General features: G+C 33.8%; 1 protein-coding gene across 6 annotated transcripts in view; it reads left to right on the forward strand.

Moving 5' to 3' along the window:
- Positions 1-17,428, forward strand: part of Syt7 (Synaptotagmin 7) — a 104,974-nt gene that overhangs the window by 17,560 nt on the left and 69,986 nt on the right. For 3 of the 6 annotated variants that reach the window (XM_035862412.2, XM_085659388.1, XM_085659389.1), the window contains one exon: positions 15,158-15,405. In XM_035862412.2, coding sequence (XP_035718305.1) covers positions 15,164-15,405 — 242 coding nt within the window. In that variant the 5' untranslated portion in view covers positions 15,158-15,163. Of the gene's footprint in view, positions 1-10,978; positions 11,017-11,094; positions 11,376-12,409; positions 12,677-15,157; positions 15,406-17,428 lie in introns of those variants that run through there. The other 3 variants (XM_035862408.2, XM_085659386.1, XM_035862406.2) reach the window with 3 other exon arrangements.

Genomic DNA, 17,428 nt, shown 5'->3' on the forward strand with positions numbered 1-17,428 from the left:
TTTCCGGTACCTAAGTGATGATTCGTTGGCTTCCATTAAGGGACTCGAGACTTAACAGCCATGCAAACAAAAAGATATTTATGCAGGATTATTATTCAGCAAACGTTCATAAGTAATTCGATAGTCTCGTTCCCTCATCAATGTCTCTCTTTCCCTTTCTTTTACATACAATTCATTGAAAATAGCAATGGCGAAGGAATTAAAAAAAAGAACAAAAAAAAATATTCGTGATATTGTAGAATTCGTGATGAAATAGGTTTGTTAGATCGAACGTTCATTATTATCAACAAAACTGATATAAATTAATTTGAAGGTTTTCTGGTTTGACTTTGCGGTCTATTGATCGATTCCATATACTAGAATTGAAGCTTTCCTCTTTGTTAAATGGCGTTACGTTTTCTATGTATTTATATATTTTATATATATATATATAGGTATATACATATGTGAGTTTACATATTTATCTATATGTATATGTGTAGAAATGCGCTTCGTGAAAATGGAGGGTTTGCTGGCTTTGCGGCACATTACCTCGATAAAGCGGTACTTTCACGTGTGAAGTTCACGATCACGTGAGCGCAAACTGATCACCATTTAACGAGCCATCATCTATTTCTCCTTTTTTTTCTTCCTCCTTGATTGATTTATTTACGTTTTATTTTCTTCTTCCTTTGATTAATTTTTTGCTTTCTTCTCTCTCACAAAGAATTTTATTTTATTTTATTTTATTTTATTTTATTTTATTTTATTTTATTTTATTTTATTTTTGCAGTCTTTACTCTTTTTCAAATTCATTCATCTGTCACTGTATTATTATAAAGTTAGAGTATATTAAGATGAATCATTCTATAGTCCTTCGTAAAGAAAATGTTCGAGTCACTTGATATAAGGGACTAACTGTCACACGTTACACATTTCTCCACTTATAGAAAATTCATCCATCTTTCTATTTATCTTCTTTGTCAGTATATCGAAAAAGAGAAACAACCTTTGAAGAAAAACGGCTTATTTAACACCAGCAAATGGCATGTATATATATATATATATATATATATATATATATATATATATAGCATAACTAGTCCATGAATTGTTTAAGTAAGCTCCATTTAATACCGTAGAGAAACATACGTAAGTATACCACTTGCTAAAACTTTTACTCGATTGTTTTATATACTAATGTAATAGTTTACTCGCGCTGACACAAACTTGTCATTAAAAAATCTATGAAGTGGGACAATACTTCGAGTTTCGTTCGTATTACTTCGAAGGGCACATACTTAGTTTTTTTCATTTTTTCTTTTCATTTATTTTTTCGTAACTTTTAGAGAATTATTTATGAGAAAGTAAATAAGTAAGAACGTGACGATCGGACTAAAAAAAGAAATATATTTTTCTTTCCCTCCCATTGTTGGAAAAAAGAAATATAATGTGAAAGAACAAAATTAAACTTCTTAACATTTAATATATCGTATTAATATTTACTTGATATATATATATATATATATATATATATATATATATTATTTATGAAGATTTATGGTTAATGATATTGATTAAATAATATAACTTTTTTTTTTCTTTCTATAGGATCTCGTAAATTACTTTCTACTTTATTTTTTAGATTCTCTTAGAATTTTGTTTCCTCTTTAAATTGAAATCGTAGGAATAGTGTTAGATAAATATAGTAAAGATGTAACAAATAGTGAAGTCGTTTCATTTCGCCGGCCGAATTTCTCCCTGCATTGATACAAAATCGATACCATCTATATATCGATCGCGCGTACTCGATAACGCATCGTAAAATACATCCATGTACGTTGTACCTACATATATGCGTACACACATATATATATATATATATATATATATATATCTATATCTATATACTTATATTTACGACTTCGACCATGTACATACACGTATATATTTTGAGAAACCTATTGAGAAGGTTTTATGATTCGAATCGATCCATATCGTTCACTCGAATATTCTTCTTTTTTTTTTTTTTTTTTTTTCTTTAGATATCGATTAAAACATTACAGAGAAATGCAAGGCTCGTATATGCGTAGTCGGAAGTGAAATAATTGTTGTTTGATATAGAAATTAATAATTGAATTATTTCTCTCCTTTCTCACAAAATAATCATCTTCGTTATTACGGTAGATTTTATGCTACAAGCTCATAACGGCAATAATATTGGACACCCTTTCGAGCGTTCTATCACAAACGTGTCATTTTATCGCCATCAGCTGTTATTAAGTGATAAAATAAAACAAGCCACCCTTTCTGTTATCTTTTTTTGTACTTTTTCCTTTATTTTCTTTATTTTTTTTTTCTTTTTTTCATTATTCTCGGTTGGTGTCTTTTTCCGGCGTGCAAGGTAAACTTTACAACGTGGCTGCTTTGACTTGATTTAAAATCGCAAAAAAATTCAGTGTATTAAAGAGATGATGTATAAAGTGGTAAAAAAAGAGGTGCTCGTGAAGACTTGTAAATTTTACGAGATCAAAAAAGATGTTAAACCTAGAACCAACAAATAAAGTTTCAAACAATTCCTTTTTAATTGCTTTAGTTATACATACGTACGTTATAGAGAAATTTCGTGTGTGTTTCGTCGAAACTTTAGGGAAAAACAGTTTGATCGATTTAGAAATTAGAGTGAACGTGCTGCGTGGTCGGTTTTCGCATTAATTATCTCATTAATGGAGTCACGACGAACAACGCGATGCCCCGAAACGTTAGAAAACGTAGAGGAAAGAGGAAGAGATATAGTGAGCGAGCGAGAGAGAGAAAGAGAGAGAGAGAGAGAGAGAGAGAGAGAAAGAGAGAGAGAGCGTGTAATGTCGAGGGTGAATTTCTAAGAGCACACGGGCTACGAGAGCAATCAAATTACTAGACTCTAAAGTGCAAGATCGTGCTACATTTGGTTCGAGTTAGGGTTAGTTCGAACTCGTTATCATCTCTCATCTTCGCGCTCCATGTTCTTTCATTAAAAATTCCTCGATTGAATCGATTTTTCGCGTTATTTTTCGATTGACCTCCTGGAAGATTACTCCTGTTGTCGTTTTCGCATTTTATTACCTACGAGAAATAAATCCTATCTATCCATTCGAGATTCGACGTTTTCTCTATTTCCAATATCACCGAAGCGACTTATTGTTCCAGAGAAATACCAAAAAGAGTCAAGAAATTTTATCGAAAGGTCTTTCCAACGTTCGGAATTTAAAAAAAAAAAAAAAAGGAAAAGAAAAAATGAGAACACGAAACAAAAATGGAACGACAAAGTATTCCGCTAGTTAGACCATTCTACTACGTAAGAGACTTTATCCCGTAAATAAAAGTAAACGATTGGGGCTTTACTAGGCACGTGTTTCCATTAGAAAGAGAACATGGAGAGATCGTAAACCAGAAAGATCTCTCTTAGAAATTCGTATAACGTCTTCGATAAGATCTATTATTCTTTCTTTTCTCTTAATGGAAAATAAAAATGTTAAGATAATAAGATTGGTTGGTTCAATGACGAATTCAAGAAAAAAGAGAGAGAGAGAGAGAGAGAGAGAGAAGGAGAAATATTATATATCGAAAAATTAATTATATCGATGGTTCTAATTTTCATCAACTTCCTCGAAATGATTTATTTACAAATACGCACTGTTAAACAATTGGGAAGGACAAGCTTAACTCGCAATTTCATATATTTCTATCTAGTTTGGAAAAGTTGGCGGCAGGTTTCCCTTGGAAAAGTGCCGGTACGAAAGTATTTTCCCGGTGAGTTATTCCTTCGAATATTTCACCATCGATTCGTAAAAGCATTCGAGCGATCGAAAGAGCAATACGAACGAATACTATCTTGCCCTAGGTCTCCTTTTCCAACGGAGTTTATTCAGCTTACCGGAAGCATTGCGAAAAAGTTTTCCAAAAGAAATACATGATTTTAAAGTCTCGCCGAGGTTTCCTTCGAAAGAGATCGAGCGAGTTTCGACGCGTGAAATTTTCCATCGTTCCTTTAGCTTTCCTTCCCACAACGGTTTATAGTTGTTTATTCTCTGCGAATAATTCTTACTATCGTCATTACCATCAGCATCATCGACAGCAGCAACATTCATTACTGGGGGTGATACGTTGCTTTGTGTACATTTATTCTTTGGAAGTGAAGCCGCGCTCGACCCAATTTCAACCCCCTTTTCACTCGGCTAGTTCATCAATTATGAATACCATCTTCTCTGATGGCGCGGATGAAGGGTAAATTTTAAAGATCCGTGGATGCCTACTTGATTCCTGCTCGTCGAAAGATCACAGGAATAACTCATAAATTACTCATCGCTCGATTAAAGGACAATCAACCTGTTAAAGATGTAAAAGGAAAAGTAAGGTCAATAATTATATGTGCGTTGCGGGAGAGTAGGCTTGGATACTTATATTAATGATTCGGCTATGAGGACTAACGTTATTGCTTTATTTTTTAAGGAGGAACGAATAACTTTATGGGACGATAGTCATAACCATTTTGAAAATTTCTAAATCGTAGATTTCTCTTGGGATAAACGATCGGAGGGATAAAAAGTAGCGGGGAATTTATAACACGTTACCACTCTAGCTTCGTTGAAATTCAAGCGCTATGCTTTTCGTTATTTACTTTCCTCCTAGGCGAGTACTCATTACAACCGTTATTTTCTCTTTTCTTTCTTTCTTTCTTCCTTTCTCCATTTTTCTCTCTTTCTTTAATTTTTTTCTTTTTCTTTTCCTTTCTCTCTTTCCTTTTTTTTTTCTTTTTCTTTTCTTTTATTATTTTTCCGAAGTGAAGTTTTTTCCCTCTTCCCTTCGCCAGAAACAGTACGGAGAGAAATTAAATGTTCAATTTTGCTTAAAGCCTTAGAAATACGATTTGAAATGAAGTTTGAAAATAGATGCGCGATACATATACAGATATATATAAACAAGTATTTTGGTCTATTTATAAGGTTACGAATGGGTTTTAATCAGAAATCGGACCTTTTACCGCACTGACCAACGAATCGTTAATGGGGTCGGCATATACAGTTATCAAAGGAGAAAAATCTTCTTCAACGAGGGCATAAACCAAAAATCGTTTTATAAAGTGTTTAATTAAATTAATGCCCTCGCGACAACGGAGATAATTTTTTTCAACATTTGTCAAGATTCTTTTTTAAGTTCGTCCTACTTTTTTTTTATCTTTCTCTTTTTCCTTCTCGTTCCCTATCGTGTCTTTATAATCTTACGTCATACTCGCCGGATGCATATGCGAATAATGCAAACTTTCTTAGAGCGTGTACCATCGCATTAATGCATTAATCCCAAGGGTATCGAGATGGAAACTCTTTTGCTTTTCTCTATAAACGTTTGAATTAAAAATTGTATAATTTTATCATTATTTAAAAATGGTGCGACACGCCATTTACTTTCTTACGGAATAAAAGTTTTTTTTTTTACGAGATAGACGCAGGTTTTTTTTTTTTTTCTTTCAACTCTACTCGTATAAAAATGGATGATTAATGTGGATGAATTATAAATGAAAGAAAATAAAGAAAAAGGAATATAAAATTGTATCGGGCGATCATCATTACATGGCTATCGAACATATTGAATGGCGCTTTCAATAAGAGGAAGCGAATCTGTCGATAACGATTTATCGAGCATGAAACGTGGAAAACGAGATGCGGAACAAGCTTATTACGCGTTTTCGACGGGACAGAAAGCAACGTTGGAGGACGACGGTCTTGATAAGTAAACGAGACTAATTTCGATGTAATTGAAATGCTCCACGCTCTGGAACTCGTTGCGTCAGGTACCTTTGCATTTTGAATTAACTTTCGAGCAAGCGAACTCTAACCATTCGTTGCTTCCGTATGCTTTTTCCGTTTCCTCTTTTCCGGTCTAGATATGTATATATATATATATATATATATATATATATATATATATATATATCTTCATTTTCGTTAGTCAAGCGGATTTTGCTTCCGGTGGTTGGTTTAATACGTCCAAACGTTAAATCACGACGAGATCTCATACGGATTCTCTTTTGTATAACGGCTCTTTTCATAATTGATTAGATGTACCGCACATTGTATTATATATAATTTCTTGATAATTATATTGTATTGTAATCTATTTTATTGGTAGTATCGATACTGACGTTTATCGGCCCGAATAACATTGTCGATATTAAACGTCTCTTGACACATTAATCATTTTAACAAAATTTAGATGGAAACTCACCCAATGTAATATTATGTGCGTTCGTACACCTAATAGACCTAATACAATAGAACGAATACTTGTATACATAAAATATTATAATATTATCATTATTAAATTTAATTTATGGACGTTTTAATTATTAAAACAAAGTGCTATTAACCGAATCAGGAGTATTATATGATGTACATTAATTACATGAAATTAATTTCCACGTGATAATGTTTTTCTTAATGATTTGAACAATTTCGAAACGGTACACTTCGCCGATGTAGAAAATAATTCAAGAGAAACATTGTATCCGTGGGATTAATTTCCATCGGAACTCCCAGCTTTGCGCTTCATTAAAATACTAAAGTTGGTGGTTGGTCCAACCGGGGAGATCAGGAACGAAGAATTTGCATGATGAAGTATCGACAATGATAATCGCGGCATATAATCGTGCTTCAGTTTCGAACATATTTTTTCTTAATTTTTTTTTTTTGTTTTCTTTTTCATTTTCCACCCGAAATATAATCGAGTATACGTTCTATGTTTATTGTATTAGCCATTAATACGCGTTTACTCGGCGAGCCAGTTATCCGCTCGTAATTTATTCATTTACGTTCCTTTGCGTTCTCGTTTTAATGCTAATTCATAATAGATCATGCGAGAATTGACAGTGACTCGAAAAATCGATTAGTTTGTTCCACTCGACGAATGCATTCTATCCGATACGTAAAAGATTTATTTAACGAGATAGCACTTATAGAGAAGAAAATCATGCTTTTACACTTACTTTGATTACATTTTAATAAATGGATCTTCGTTTTCTCTTTCCTTTTTTTTTTTTATTTTGTCGTGTCTCTCGTAGATCTGCATAAAAGAGAAAGAACTTGAAATTTTTACGAAATATTCAAAATAGTCAGTCTGAATGGATCCGCGTTTACTATGGGGGGAATACATTTCTTTTAAACTTAGAAAATGAATAGGAAAAAGTTAATAAAAGATTTGCCCCCTACCATCCCCGTCCTCCCTTTACGTAATATAGTTTGATCGTAGAGAAGAAAATATATCGAAGTTTGATCGTTTTTGAGAGGGAATATACTTCTCTCAAAAGTCAAGGGTCTAATAAATGTAGGATACATATTTTGTAAGAAATTCGAAGCGCATTGCCGTATATCCTTCGATTTTTCTTTTTTTTTTTTTTTTTTTCTTTTTTATCTTTCTCTCGTCTTTAACGTAGGAGAAAAGGGAAGGGAATTGGAAAGAAGATGATGGAAGAAAGAGAAGAAGGAGAAGAAAAAGACGAAGATGAAGAAGGAGATGAACGTGACGCGACTTTTGAGAAGGAGCGCATCTTATGTCGGTAATTTCGTGTTGCTTACCTGTGCTACGAACGTCAAGTAGCAGTAGAGTATTTCCTCGAGTTATTTCTTTCCTAAGGCGAGAAAGAAAAGAAATTTTAAACCACCGACGTATATAAGCTCTCTTTCTTTTTCTCTCTCTCTCGCTCTCTCTCTCTCTCTCTCTCTCTTTCTCTCTCTTTCTCTTTCTTACTTTTGTTAAACATTTCAAAAGAGGTCTCGTACATCAGCGAGCCTGACTTTCTTTTTCCCTTTCCTTTTTTCCTTTTCTTCCGTCAACATTAATCCTTTTAAATCGAGTTAATGCATTTATTTATTAATTTTTTTATTCATCCGCAACACATCTTTATCACATTCATCGATATAAAGATATCGAGCGCTCGAGGGGGGTTTGCGTCCGGAATAATTCATGGCTAAGAGGGCTGGTTAGCATCTATAAGGTAAACAGACTTTATCGGCGATCTCGTCGAAGCTTAAACGAGCTTCTGCTTTTTCATAAGTCAAACAAAGATGGCGCTGTCAATATTCTCCTAGCTCTTTTCTCTTCTTTTACTTATCTCGAAGAATTCTTTAACTTTTGTCAGCCAGTATAATTAATATTTTAATATTTGTTATTTTTTCGTTTGAATAAATGTGAATAAGATAAAAAATGGCCGTTCAGAAAACGAGTCGCTCAGTAAGGTAAGTACCTGTACTTACGTGTTTTATTACACACGCACACACGTACACGCGCACACACACACACACACACACACACACACACACACACACACACACACACACACATTATATTATATTTATTGTGGATAAATTCGCGTGAACTGCAAAAGGATTTATTTTCTTTCGTAAGAGTCAAACTGGTAGTTGTAACGAGCGTGAGATCGTGCAAAATCGCGAAAGATTGGAATTCTCGAAAGGGTCGGTATGAGACTGAGGAACGAGAATAGGAGGGTTCGCTTAACGGACGACCGAGAAGAGGTGTGGAAGTGGAGGCGGTTGAGAGAGTTGGACTTAGAAAGGAGGAGTGAATCGCAGAAGGCAACGCGCCTGTAATTTGCGCTCCGCTTGATCATAACAATAGCTGTGGATTTCTTGGCATGCAGCGAACTACTGTGTTTGAATATGAACTCGTATAGTCACGCGATTTACAACTGACGTGTTCCAGTTCCGTGTTAGAAGTTTTGCCGTTCCTATCGCCATTCTTCCGATATGTTCGATGAACGCGACAAGCGATACAAGAGAATCAACCTAGAACAAACTTGTTTCAAATTTAAGCCTTCGACTTGGAGTTTGGTATCGTTTGTTTCATTCATACGAATGTTTTAATTTCCAATTCGCTTTTCGTTTATCCATTTACGAATAGATTTATTTCTTTCTCGATAACAATGCCTTTTTCCCTTCGATCTTTAATAATAATTGATTGAACAAAAGAATTATTTATATGAAATTCTTAGTTGCGCGGGTCACAGCGCGTCGTTAAATGTATGGGGTTGCCGCAGGATGAAAGTTGGGTCGCCCGAAGGTGGATATAGCTTTTGCCATTGGCTTGACGAGAGAATACGAACGTTTCCGGAAAAAGCCGAGGTACGCTTTAGCTCAGCCGTGGTCCATTCGCTCAACACATTCATCGTTTGGCGTGTTCGAGCGCAAGAGAGAGCGCGTGACGTATATAAAAAGGGTGCGTGTGCGCGCGCACGTGCGATTAAGGGAGAAAAAGAGAGGGAGAGAGAAAGAGAGAAAAAGTTTCGTCGAATTTCCATTCGTCAAAAGAGTGTGTGTGTGTGTGTGTGTATGCTGTGTGTGTATATGTACGCTGTGTGTGACTGTGTGTATGTGTGTGTGTGTGTGTGCGTGTGTGTGTGTGTGTGTGGGAGAGAGAGAGAGGGAGGGATACAAATCCACTTGCGTTCACTCGGTGTCATCGCGAAATTCTCGTTTACTCTTTCTTCTTTTTTCACATTCTTTTTTTTATCTTTTGATTCCTTTTGCGTTCGACATCCCTTGTGGTGTTATCGTGGTTCGTGCGAACGTCATCAAACGATAAGTGCCAACAACAACGACCTTACTCAGAGTCCAGTATCAACCGTCTGACGCTGCACGTTGCATAGATAAAGAGAGAGAGAGAGAGAGAGAGAGAGAGAGAGAGAGGGAAAAAGAGAGAATAGAAGGGAAAGAGAGGGAAACAGAGGGGAAAAAGATAGATAGGTAGATAAATAAATAGAAAAGGAAAGATATCGTACGATCGTGTCATGTTATTTTCTTCTTGTCTATCCCTTCACCTTCTGTGAAAACATGGTGCCGTGTATGTGTGTTTACTTGTGAAGGTGTTTTCGAAAGGGACGTCAAGTCTCTTTGTCAGAACGGTGTGACGAACGTAAGAGAACGGTTGTACGTGTATTCGAACGTCATAAGCATCAATTTCTCTATACTTCTTTCTTCCTTTTATCTCTATTTATCTCTATTTCTTCATATTTCTTTCTATTTCTCTCCTTCTATATATATATATATATATATATATACATATACATTATATACAAGCTACAATTCTTCTATTTTAGAGAGAGAAAATTCGATTCGAGACATAATCGCCGTAGATGAAAATGACGATAAACCTTTTAATTGAAATTTTCCGCTTTAATTCCTTTTTACCGTGATTGACCTCAGAACTTTAAATCAAAGTCAACTCTTTGATTTTCATTGATAGTATTGAATGTTCTTTATAAGATTCATATATGTAAATATGGAAAATTCATTTTGTTTTTTTAATAAAAATATTCATTAGGTATCCCATTCAAATTCATAATGCGTAAATCATATTATCATTTACTTAATTGTTAATTGAAATCTATAAAGAAAGTAATTTTTATTTAATCATTGATTTATCATGGATTATGATGATATTTTAAATAAATCATTAAAATAAATAGGATTGATGAAATTTGACGAGTTTATTGACGCGATCGGGAATACTTTTAAGTTGAAACAATTTATATCAAAGTTATAAGTCGATAAGTACCTTACAATTTGTGCTTTACCGAGTTCATTACTCTTGGCAGAAGATCAATGAAATTTTCAACAGTTTATATCCTTCTCTCTTATTATCTCTTTTTTCTTTTTTCTCCCTCTTTGTCTCTCTCGTTTCCCATTTCTCTCTTTGTTAATAGTCCATCAAACGAGAGTGTTTTAACGAGCGGTCGATGTCGGATGTTTACATTCTCTTTATCCTCGGTTTATTGATTTACCATTGGCATTCGAATGATCTACCATTTATTTTCCTATAAAAAAAAAAAAAAAACAATTTTTTTCTCTTTACCGCGCACGTTTATTATTTCAGAAATACGTATATTTGTTGTATTACATCTCTGAAGATTTTATGATAATATTTACGATTTCTCGATGAAAAAAATTTCTATTTTTTCTACGTACGATCGTTTGTCTTATTTAATAAGTAATTTTCATTTATTTATTCATTATTTCCCATATACGTATTGAACGCAAAGAAAATTTATTCCACTCTTGACGATAGATTTATTTCAGAACGTGCATTGTAAAGAATTACGTGAGCCGAATATCGTTAAAATACCCATTGAAAGTTATTCGTGGTTGGTAATCAGCGATAACCCGTTATAAAGGGCAATTGGGAACAGAAAGAGGTAGATAGAGAGAGAAAGAGAGAGAGAGAGAGAGAGAGAGAGAGAGACAGAAATGGTACACATGGGAATTGCGGGTCAGTACTTCGCGGAATTGGAGCCAAATTTTGATGGCCCACCGAAAGCCATCGATCCAGCTGTGCGTGCTCGAAAGCTAGTAAGTAAACGATGATTCAGATAGTTCGTCAAAGATATGTGTACGTACTTGTGTGTGTGTATATATATATATACATATATATATATGTATATGTAGATAGGTATATATGTATCGTTATATGTTCCACCTATACCTATGCAAAAACTAGCAAAACCGCTTATTTGTTCTTTCTAGTAAAAATTCATATTCTCTATAAATTATGTTTAAAAGGAAAAAAACAAAAGAAAAAAGAAGAAAAGCAAAAAGGAGAGAGAAAGTGCACATTATCATTTTTTGTAAGGCAACATAAAGCAATGTATCTTCGTAATTTACACGTGGACTATATGCTCCTTGTATAATGTCCAAATGTATAGATAATGAAAACGAACGAGATAAGTAATTTCGAAAAGGCTAAAAATGCAGCTGGTTAATGTTTACAAACGTGTATATCACGGAATTAAGCACGAAAAATAGTTTAAATTGTATATTATTTACATTGGACGATTATAGCATATTAAAAGTGATAAAAGGATATATATCGTGAAAATATTGTTAGCCATAATTTCATTGATAGAAACGAAATAAAGATAGTATCTTTTTGTACGTAGAAATATTTTTTTTTCTTTTTTTTTTTTTTTTTTTTGGTCACCGTTAAAATACCCGTAAAGAGAAAGGGTGAAATCGTTAGTTGTTCACGGTGTTTACGTGTTACAATTTTAAATCGATCGGCATTCAACGTCGTTTTAAACGAGCGAAAATGATGATTAATATGAGCGACAAGTCATTTGTTCGCATATGCAATTGCGCGAGATATAACAGCGAACGGAATTTAATGTCGGTAAACCATTATTGACGTTTCATAAGCTTCTTTGAAATATGGTATTGTATCGCGCCATGTAAAGTATGTTTCGATTATCTTTGGCTTTGAACTCATGAACGTAGTATCGCTGACACAGATGTTCAATGTCTTCAATCAACTATTTCCACAGGTAATTTTATCTAATATTATCAGTGGTCTATTATGTGTATACAACTTAGGTATAACGATTAATTCGAATAGTTTGAAATGTTAAGTGGTAATGAAAAATAACGTATAGAAACATATCGACTCTTTGAAATCGTAGAATTCTCTCTTTGTACGACAGTGCAGCTTCCTTTACTTAGAGCCGGTCGATACGGGGATACACCTTAATACTATCTATACGTATATATCTATACCTCTGGTTTCTAGCACGAGAAGGTGCAACAACGTGTTCCTCTATTCGACGTTTCTGGAATATTTCTACGAAAGAATGAGTCAAATGCTTCCGTGTATGTGCTTGGTATGTAATTCGTACGTGTTGGTACGTAGATAGAAAATAAATATTGAAAGAAAAGTTTAGATTTTTTTCTTTTTTTCTTTCTTTCTTTTTTCTTTTTTTTTTCTTTTTTTTTTTTAATTTCTTCCATATAATCGATATTCGAATGATTTTAATCGAAGAGGAAACGTTCGGATACTGACACTTTTATTTTTTTTTCTTCTATAAACGTACATGCATACGTATGTATGTGTATATACGTACATGTCTGTATGTATATATATATATATATGTATATATCTGTTGGTAGCTATTTTATATTTTTTCCCTCTTTATTTCAACGAGAATAAAATCATGGTTCCCGACACATTGTTTTACCGTATCATTTAACGAGTGTGCCGATTAAAGGGAAGATTTCCTCGGATTATCGTAACTGTGCGGAAAAAGAGTTCGCCGGCTGAAAATGCATTAAAAAGTTTCCACATATTTATATGCCTCTACTGTGTAGGTGTGTTTGTGCGTGTGTGCGCGCGCGCGCGCGCGCGTATAACCATAAGATGAAAAGGGGGAATAACATTAATCTCACTTTATACCGCGTAAGTGGCGACGCTTATCTTCTTTTCGAGATCGATTAAATACCAAAGCGCTTAAGTAAAAGAATCTCTTTTGAGCAACGAAGGAAGAAGAATCCTTTTTTTTTTTTTCTTCCTTGGAGCGTATAAATGAAACTGTATGTGATATTTTATGAGGACATTGAGATAATACGAAAAGGAAAATATTCCTTTGTCGACGGATATGATAAAAGTAAATCACTATTGTCGTATTATATTGCATATTTCTTTTTGTTGTTGTCCATAAGATTTATAATACGGTATAAGTATAAGGGATAAAGTGATATCAAGAGAAGAAGAATTTGTATTGTCCGGAGGAAAATAGATATGCAATTCATTCTCTAATCGACTCACATGACGGTATTGAATTTGTTGATGGAAATAAATCTGCGTTCTTTTCTATTTCTTTTTATTCCTTTTAATGGTTAAAAAAAAAAAAAAAGAAAAAGAAAAAACACAAAAGAACTTAAAAAAGCTTAAAAAAAAAAAAGAAAAAAATCCGTGCTATTTCGGCGATCTCAAAAAGATTGCACTCATTGCCGAGAATTGGAAAAGTCCGAGAGTACCATTTCGAGACAAGTGGTCCCTGTCGCCCGAATGCAAGCGGCTTATCGTCTTCATCCGTAGAAGGATGATGACGGTTCGCTTCAAGAGGATTGAATTCGATTTTCGTAAAGAAAAAAGGGAGAGAGAAGAGGATTCTCCTTGCAATTGGAGGAGACTCTAGTGATGACGCCTATATAGCCTATGTCGTACTCTCTGTCTGAGTTGCGTCTCTGGTCTCTCCCTCGTGACACCTTGAAGGATAGAAAAGAAAAAGAAAAGAAAACAAAACAAACAAGAAAAAAGAAAAAAAAAAAGAAAAAATAATATTTATGTCCCCTCGACTATCGTCTTACTCCTTCAACTTTATTTTTTTCTTTTTCTTTTTTTTCTCTTTCTTTCCTTTCTTTCTTCATGGATTTTTCCATCTCTGTTACACGTTTAAAGCTAGTCGACGAGCGAAGGTAGAGCACTCGAAAGGAGTGCTCTTGACACCCCGTTCTGCGTAATACACCTTGATACTACTTACTACACTATACCTCGTTCTACATATGTATACTCCAAGTCACTCGTATATACTTATCGAACGAGTTTCGAGTAGGTATACCTAACTGCGTGCCTACGTACGTATACGTTAAGTAAACATACTTAATTACGGTGATTCTAAGTATCGTGATCGATAAGGAAAATTTTCTTCGTGGTTTATTATCGCGGACGACTGCCTTTTCATTTTCCTTCGTTCGACTTATCCCGAATGTATTTATCTCGTAGGAAAGTAAGATAAATCTCTTTTATCGTGATAAATCTCTTTTTATTCGTGAACGAATAAAAGTGCAGAAAGAATGTTGAGGGGGGGGGGAAGGGAAGAGAAATTATCAAGGTTTTTATTGGGAGGTAAATTATCGATTAAAAATATTAATAGCTATTTGTGTTTCGCGCTTTATAATAAAGTTCGCGTTGAATGTCGCCGAAAGGGTGGGCGTTTCAATCTATTGGAAAATTTATTGAAAGAGTGCAATTTTTATTTCGTATCTGAAAATTAAAGAAAAAGAAAAAAAATCATTCTTCTAAATGGAAATAAAAAAGGGAATGGGATTGTTTGTCACAAATGGATATTTTTGTTTCTTTTTTTATACGGGAACAAATATAGATACAGATCATTTTTGATTTTATTAAATTTATTTTGAGCTCTGTCAGATGCAAAAGAGAAAAAAGAGGAAGAAGAAAAAAAAGAAAAAAAAGAGAAACAGAATTCAGTAGTCGAAAAAAAACTATACACACATATATATATATATATATATACCGATATTTTTGGATATATGTTATTATTAACTTTACGATTGTTCCGCAGGTGGGCATGGAAAGAAGAGACATGATCTTAACAGCAGTATTTGGAACAGTCGGAGCTTTAGCAGTGATCGTTGCTTTGGGTTTGGCAGTGTGGTTCTATCTTCGTGCGAGAAAATCGAAACAGCGCGATGACGATCTCGAGGATCCGAATGAGCACAGCGACGGTGGTACTGGCCATCCAACGCAGTCAACGAAAAAGAACGGTTTCTTAAATTTGAAGACATGTCTTATCAGCACAAAAACCCTTGGGTAAGCTATCTCTTTCTTTTTCTTTTTCTTTCTCTCTCTCTTTCTCTCTCTATCTCTTTCCTTCGCCTGTCTACCTTTTTCGTGAGAAACTCGTTTCTCTAATCTTCTTTTAATTCATAGAAAATTAGGAAGGTCGAGGCCGAAGACGAGGGCTGTCAACGTGGCCTCGTTTCACGACTCGCGGAAATGATTACATCGTTATCAGACTCTCAGTCACTCTTTGCACCCAAATTTTTATTAATCACTTTTTGTTCATTAGGGTTTATGACACCCAGGGACGAGTTCCTTCCTCGTTTTTTATTCAATGTTAAATGAAAATTAAATTTCTATAGACCCAAGTTATATAACGTCGAGCAAAGCATAAATGAGATATCGAGTATCTCGTTAGAAGTATCTGATTAGAAAGGGATGTGTTTATGCGCGTAGGAGACTTCGTTAATGAATTATCAATTTTTACGTAATAATTGTTTTATTCGTCGTAAGAAGACGATAAAATTTCTAATTGATTTCATTATTATTTTAACGACAAAGAAATACAATAATTTTAACTTTTGAAGTAAAACGAAACAAAATAAAAAAATAAAATCAAAGTATCATTATTCGCAGTTGTTAACTAAACTCAGTGGATAAAAGTCAATGTTACTGCGTAGTAAGTTACCGACTGTGTTTGAGTAAAGAGTTATCGGTAAATCGTAACTTTCTACATTGCCGACGATAGGATAAAAATTTCTTCCTGGTTGATAACTCATAGAGATGATTTTGTCCTTGGTAAAAGGACTTTTTCAAGAAATCTGCATTTACTTGGAGGGACCTATCTTTTCCTTCCTCAGTAATACCATTAATTAGAAATATTTTTTTTTTTTTAAATATCTACGAATGAGATGCAAGTAAGAGTGATTTTGCATAAAGAAATTCGTAAATTTTGAATGAAAAAAATAAAAAAAATGCGATTGTTAAGATATAATACTAGGCGTTATGATAGGTCATTGAACTTGCTTTGATCCAGAATATCTTAAGAAAAATCTATAATTTTATTTCAAAAATAAAATAAAAAAAATTCAATGATAATATCAATATCGTTCGAAGCACAAAATTAGATATTTAATTAAAATTTAAACCTTTCTTGCAACATAATACGTAAAACTATCGTATCTCTTTTTATCCTGAATGATTCAACGTGATAAAAAATTAATTGGACTATCAAGTGGCATCTCTTTTACCGTGAACGAATGCGTCTTCCGTATCCGTGAACAACTTCGTTCGTTGATTCAATCACATTCTTCCCTTTGATTGGATTTTATTCAATTTACACCTTCTTTTATGTTTCTATCTTTCTTTCTCTTTCACGAAGACTCTTTTACTGGCATCGCAGTAAATACTATCGCATCAAGTTTTTCAAATGTTTTCCTCGTATCGTCTTTGTTCTCATTTTTCTTGGAAAAACAAGCACCATTCGACTCCTTGTTGTCAGAAAATTTCACTTTGAAAAACATACGAAATTTAACCTTGATCCTGAATATTTAGGTTAATTTGATAGAATCGTATCGAAGGATAAGGACAAATAAAAAGCATCGACGGATATAACTTTGATGCACGTTGCATTTACTCGAAGGAGAATCGTTTCGCTGTACTTCCCTGTATTTCCCAAAGGATCTGAAAATTTATCGAAAGATAGGCATGTATGGTTTTCCCGTGTCCTTAAAATCCATCCTTGAAATTTACCTTCTAATCCTTTTATTCTCGATATACGCGTCGCATTATCCACTTTTTTTCGTTTACCTACCACATGGATTTACTCTCCTAACACTTTTATAGCTTTCACCCTTATCGTTTAATTCTTTTACCAATGAAAGAACGAAACGATACGATATATTATTTACGATATATTATATATATATATATATATATATATATATATATATATGTATATGTGTGTACGAACGATTGTTTAAAGTGTAGGATGTCCACCAAGGGATATACGATAAATAAAACTACCCTTATCGCATTACCGTTAGATGCGTTC

Source organism: Vespa mandarinia, chromosome 9 (assembly GCF_050613455.1).
Source record: "Vespa mandarinia isolate Hongniang chromosome 9, ASM5061345v1, whole genome shotgun sequence".
Taxonomy (NCBI): domain Eukaryota; kingdom Metazoa; phylum Arthropoda; class Insecta; order Hymenoptera; family Vespidae; genus Vespa; species Vespa mandarinia.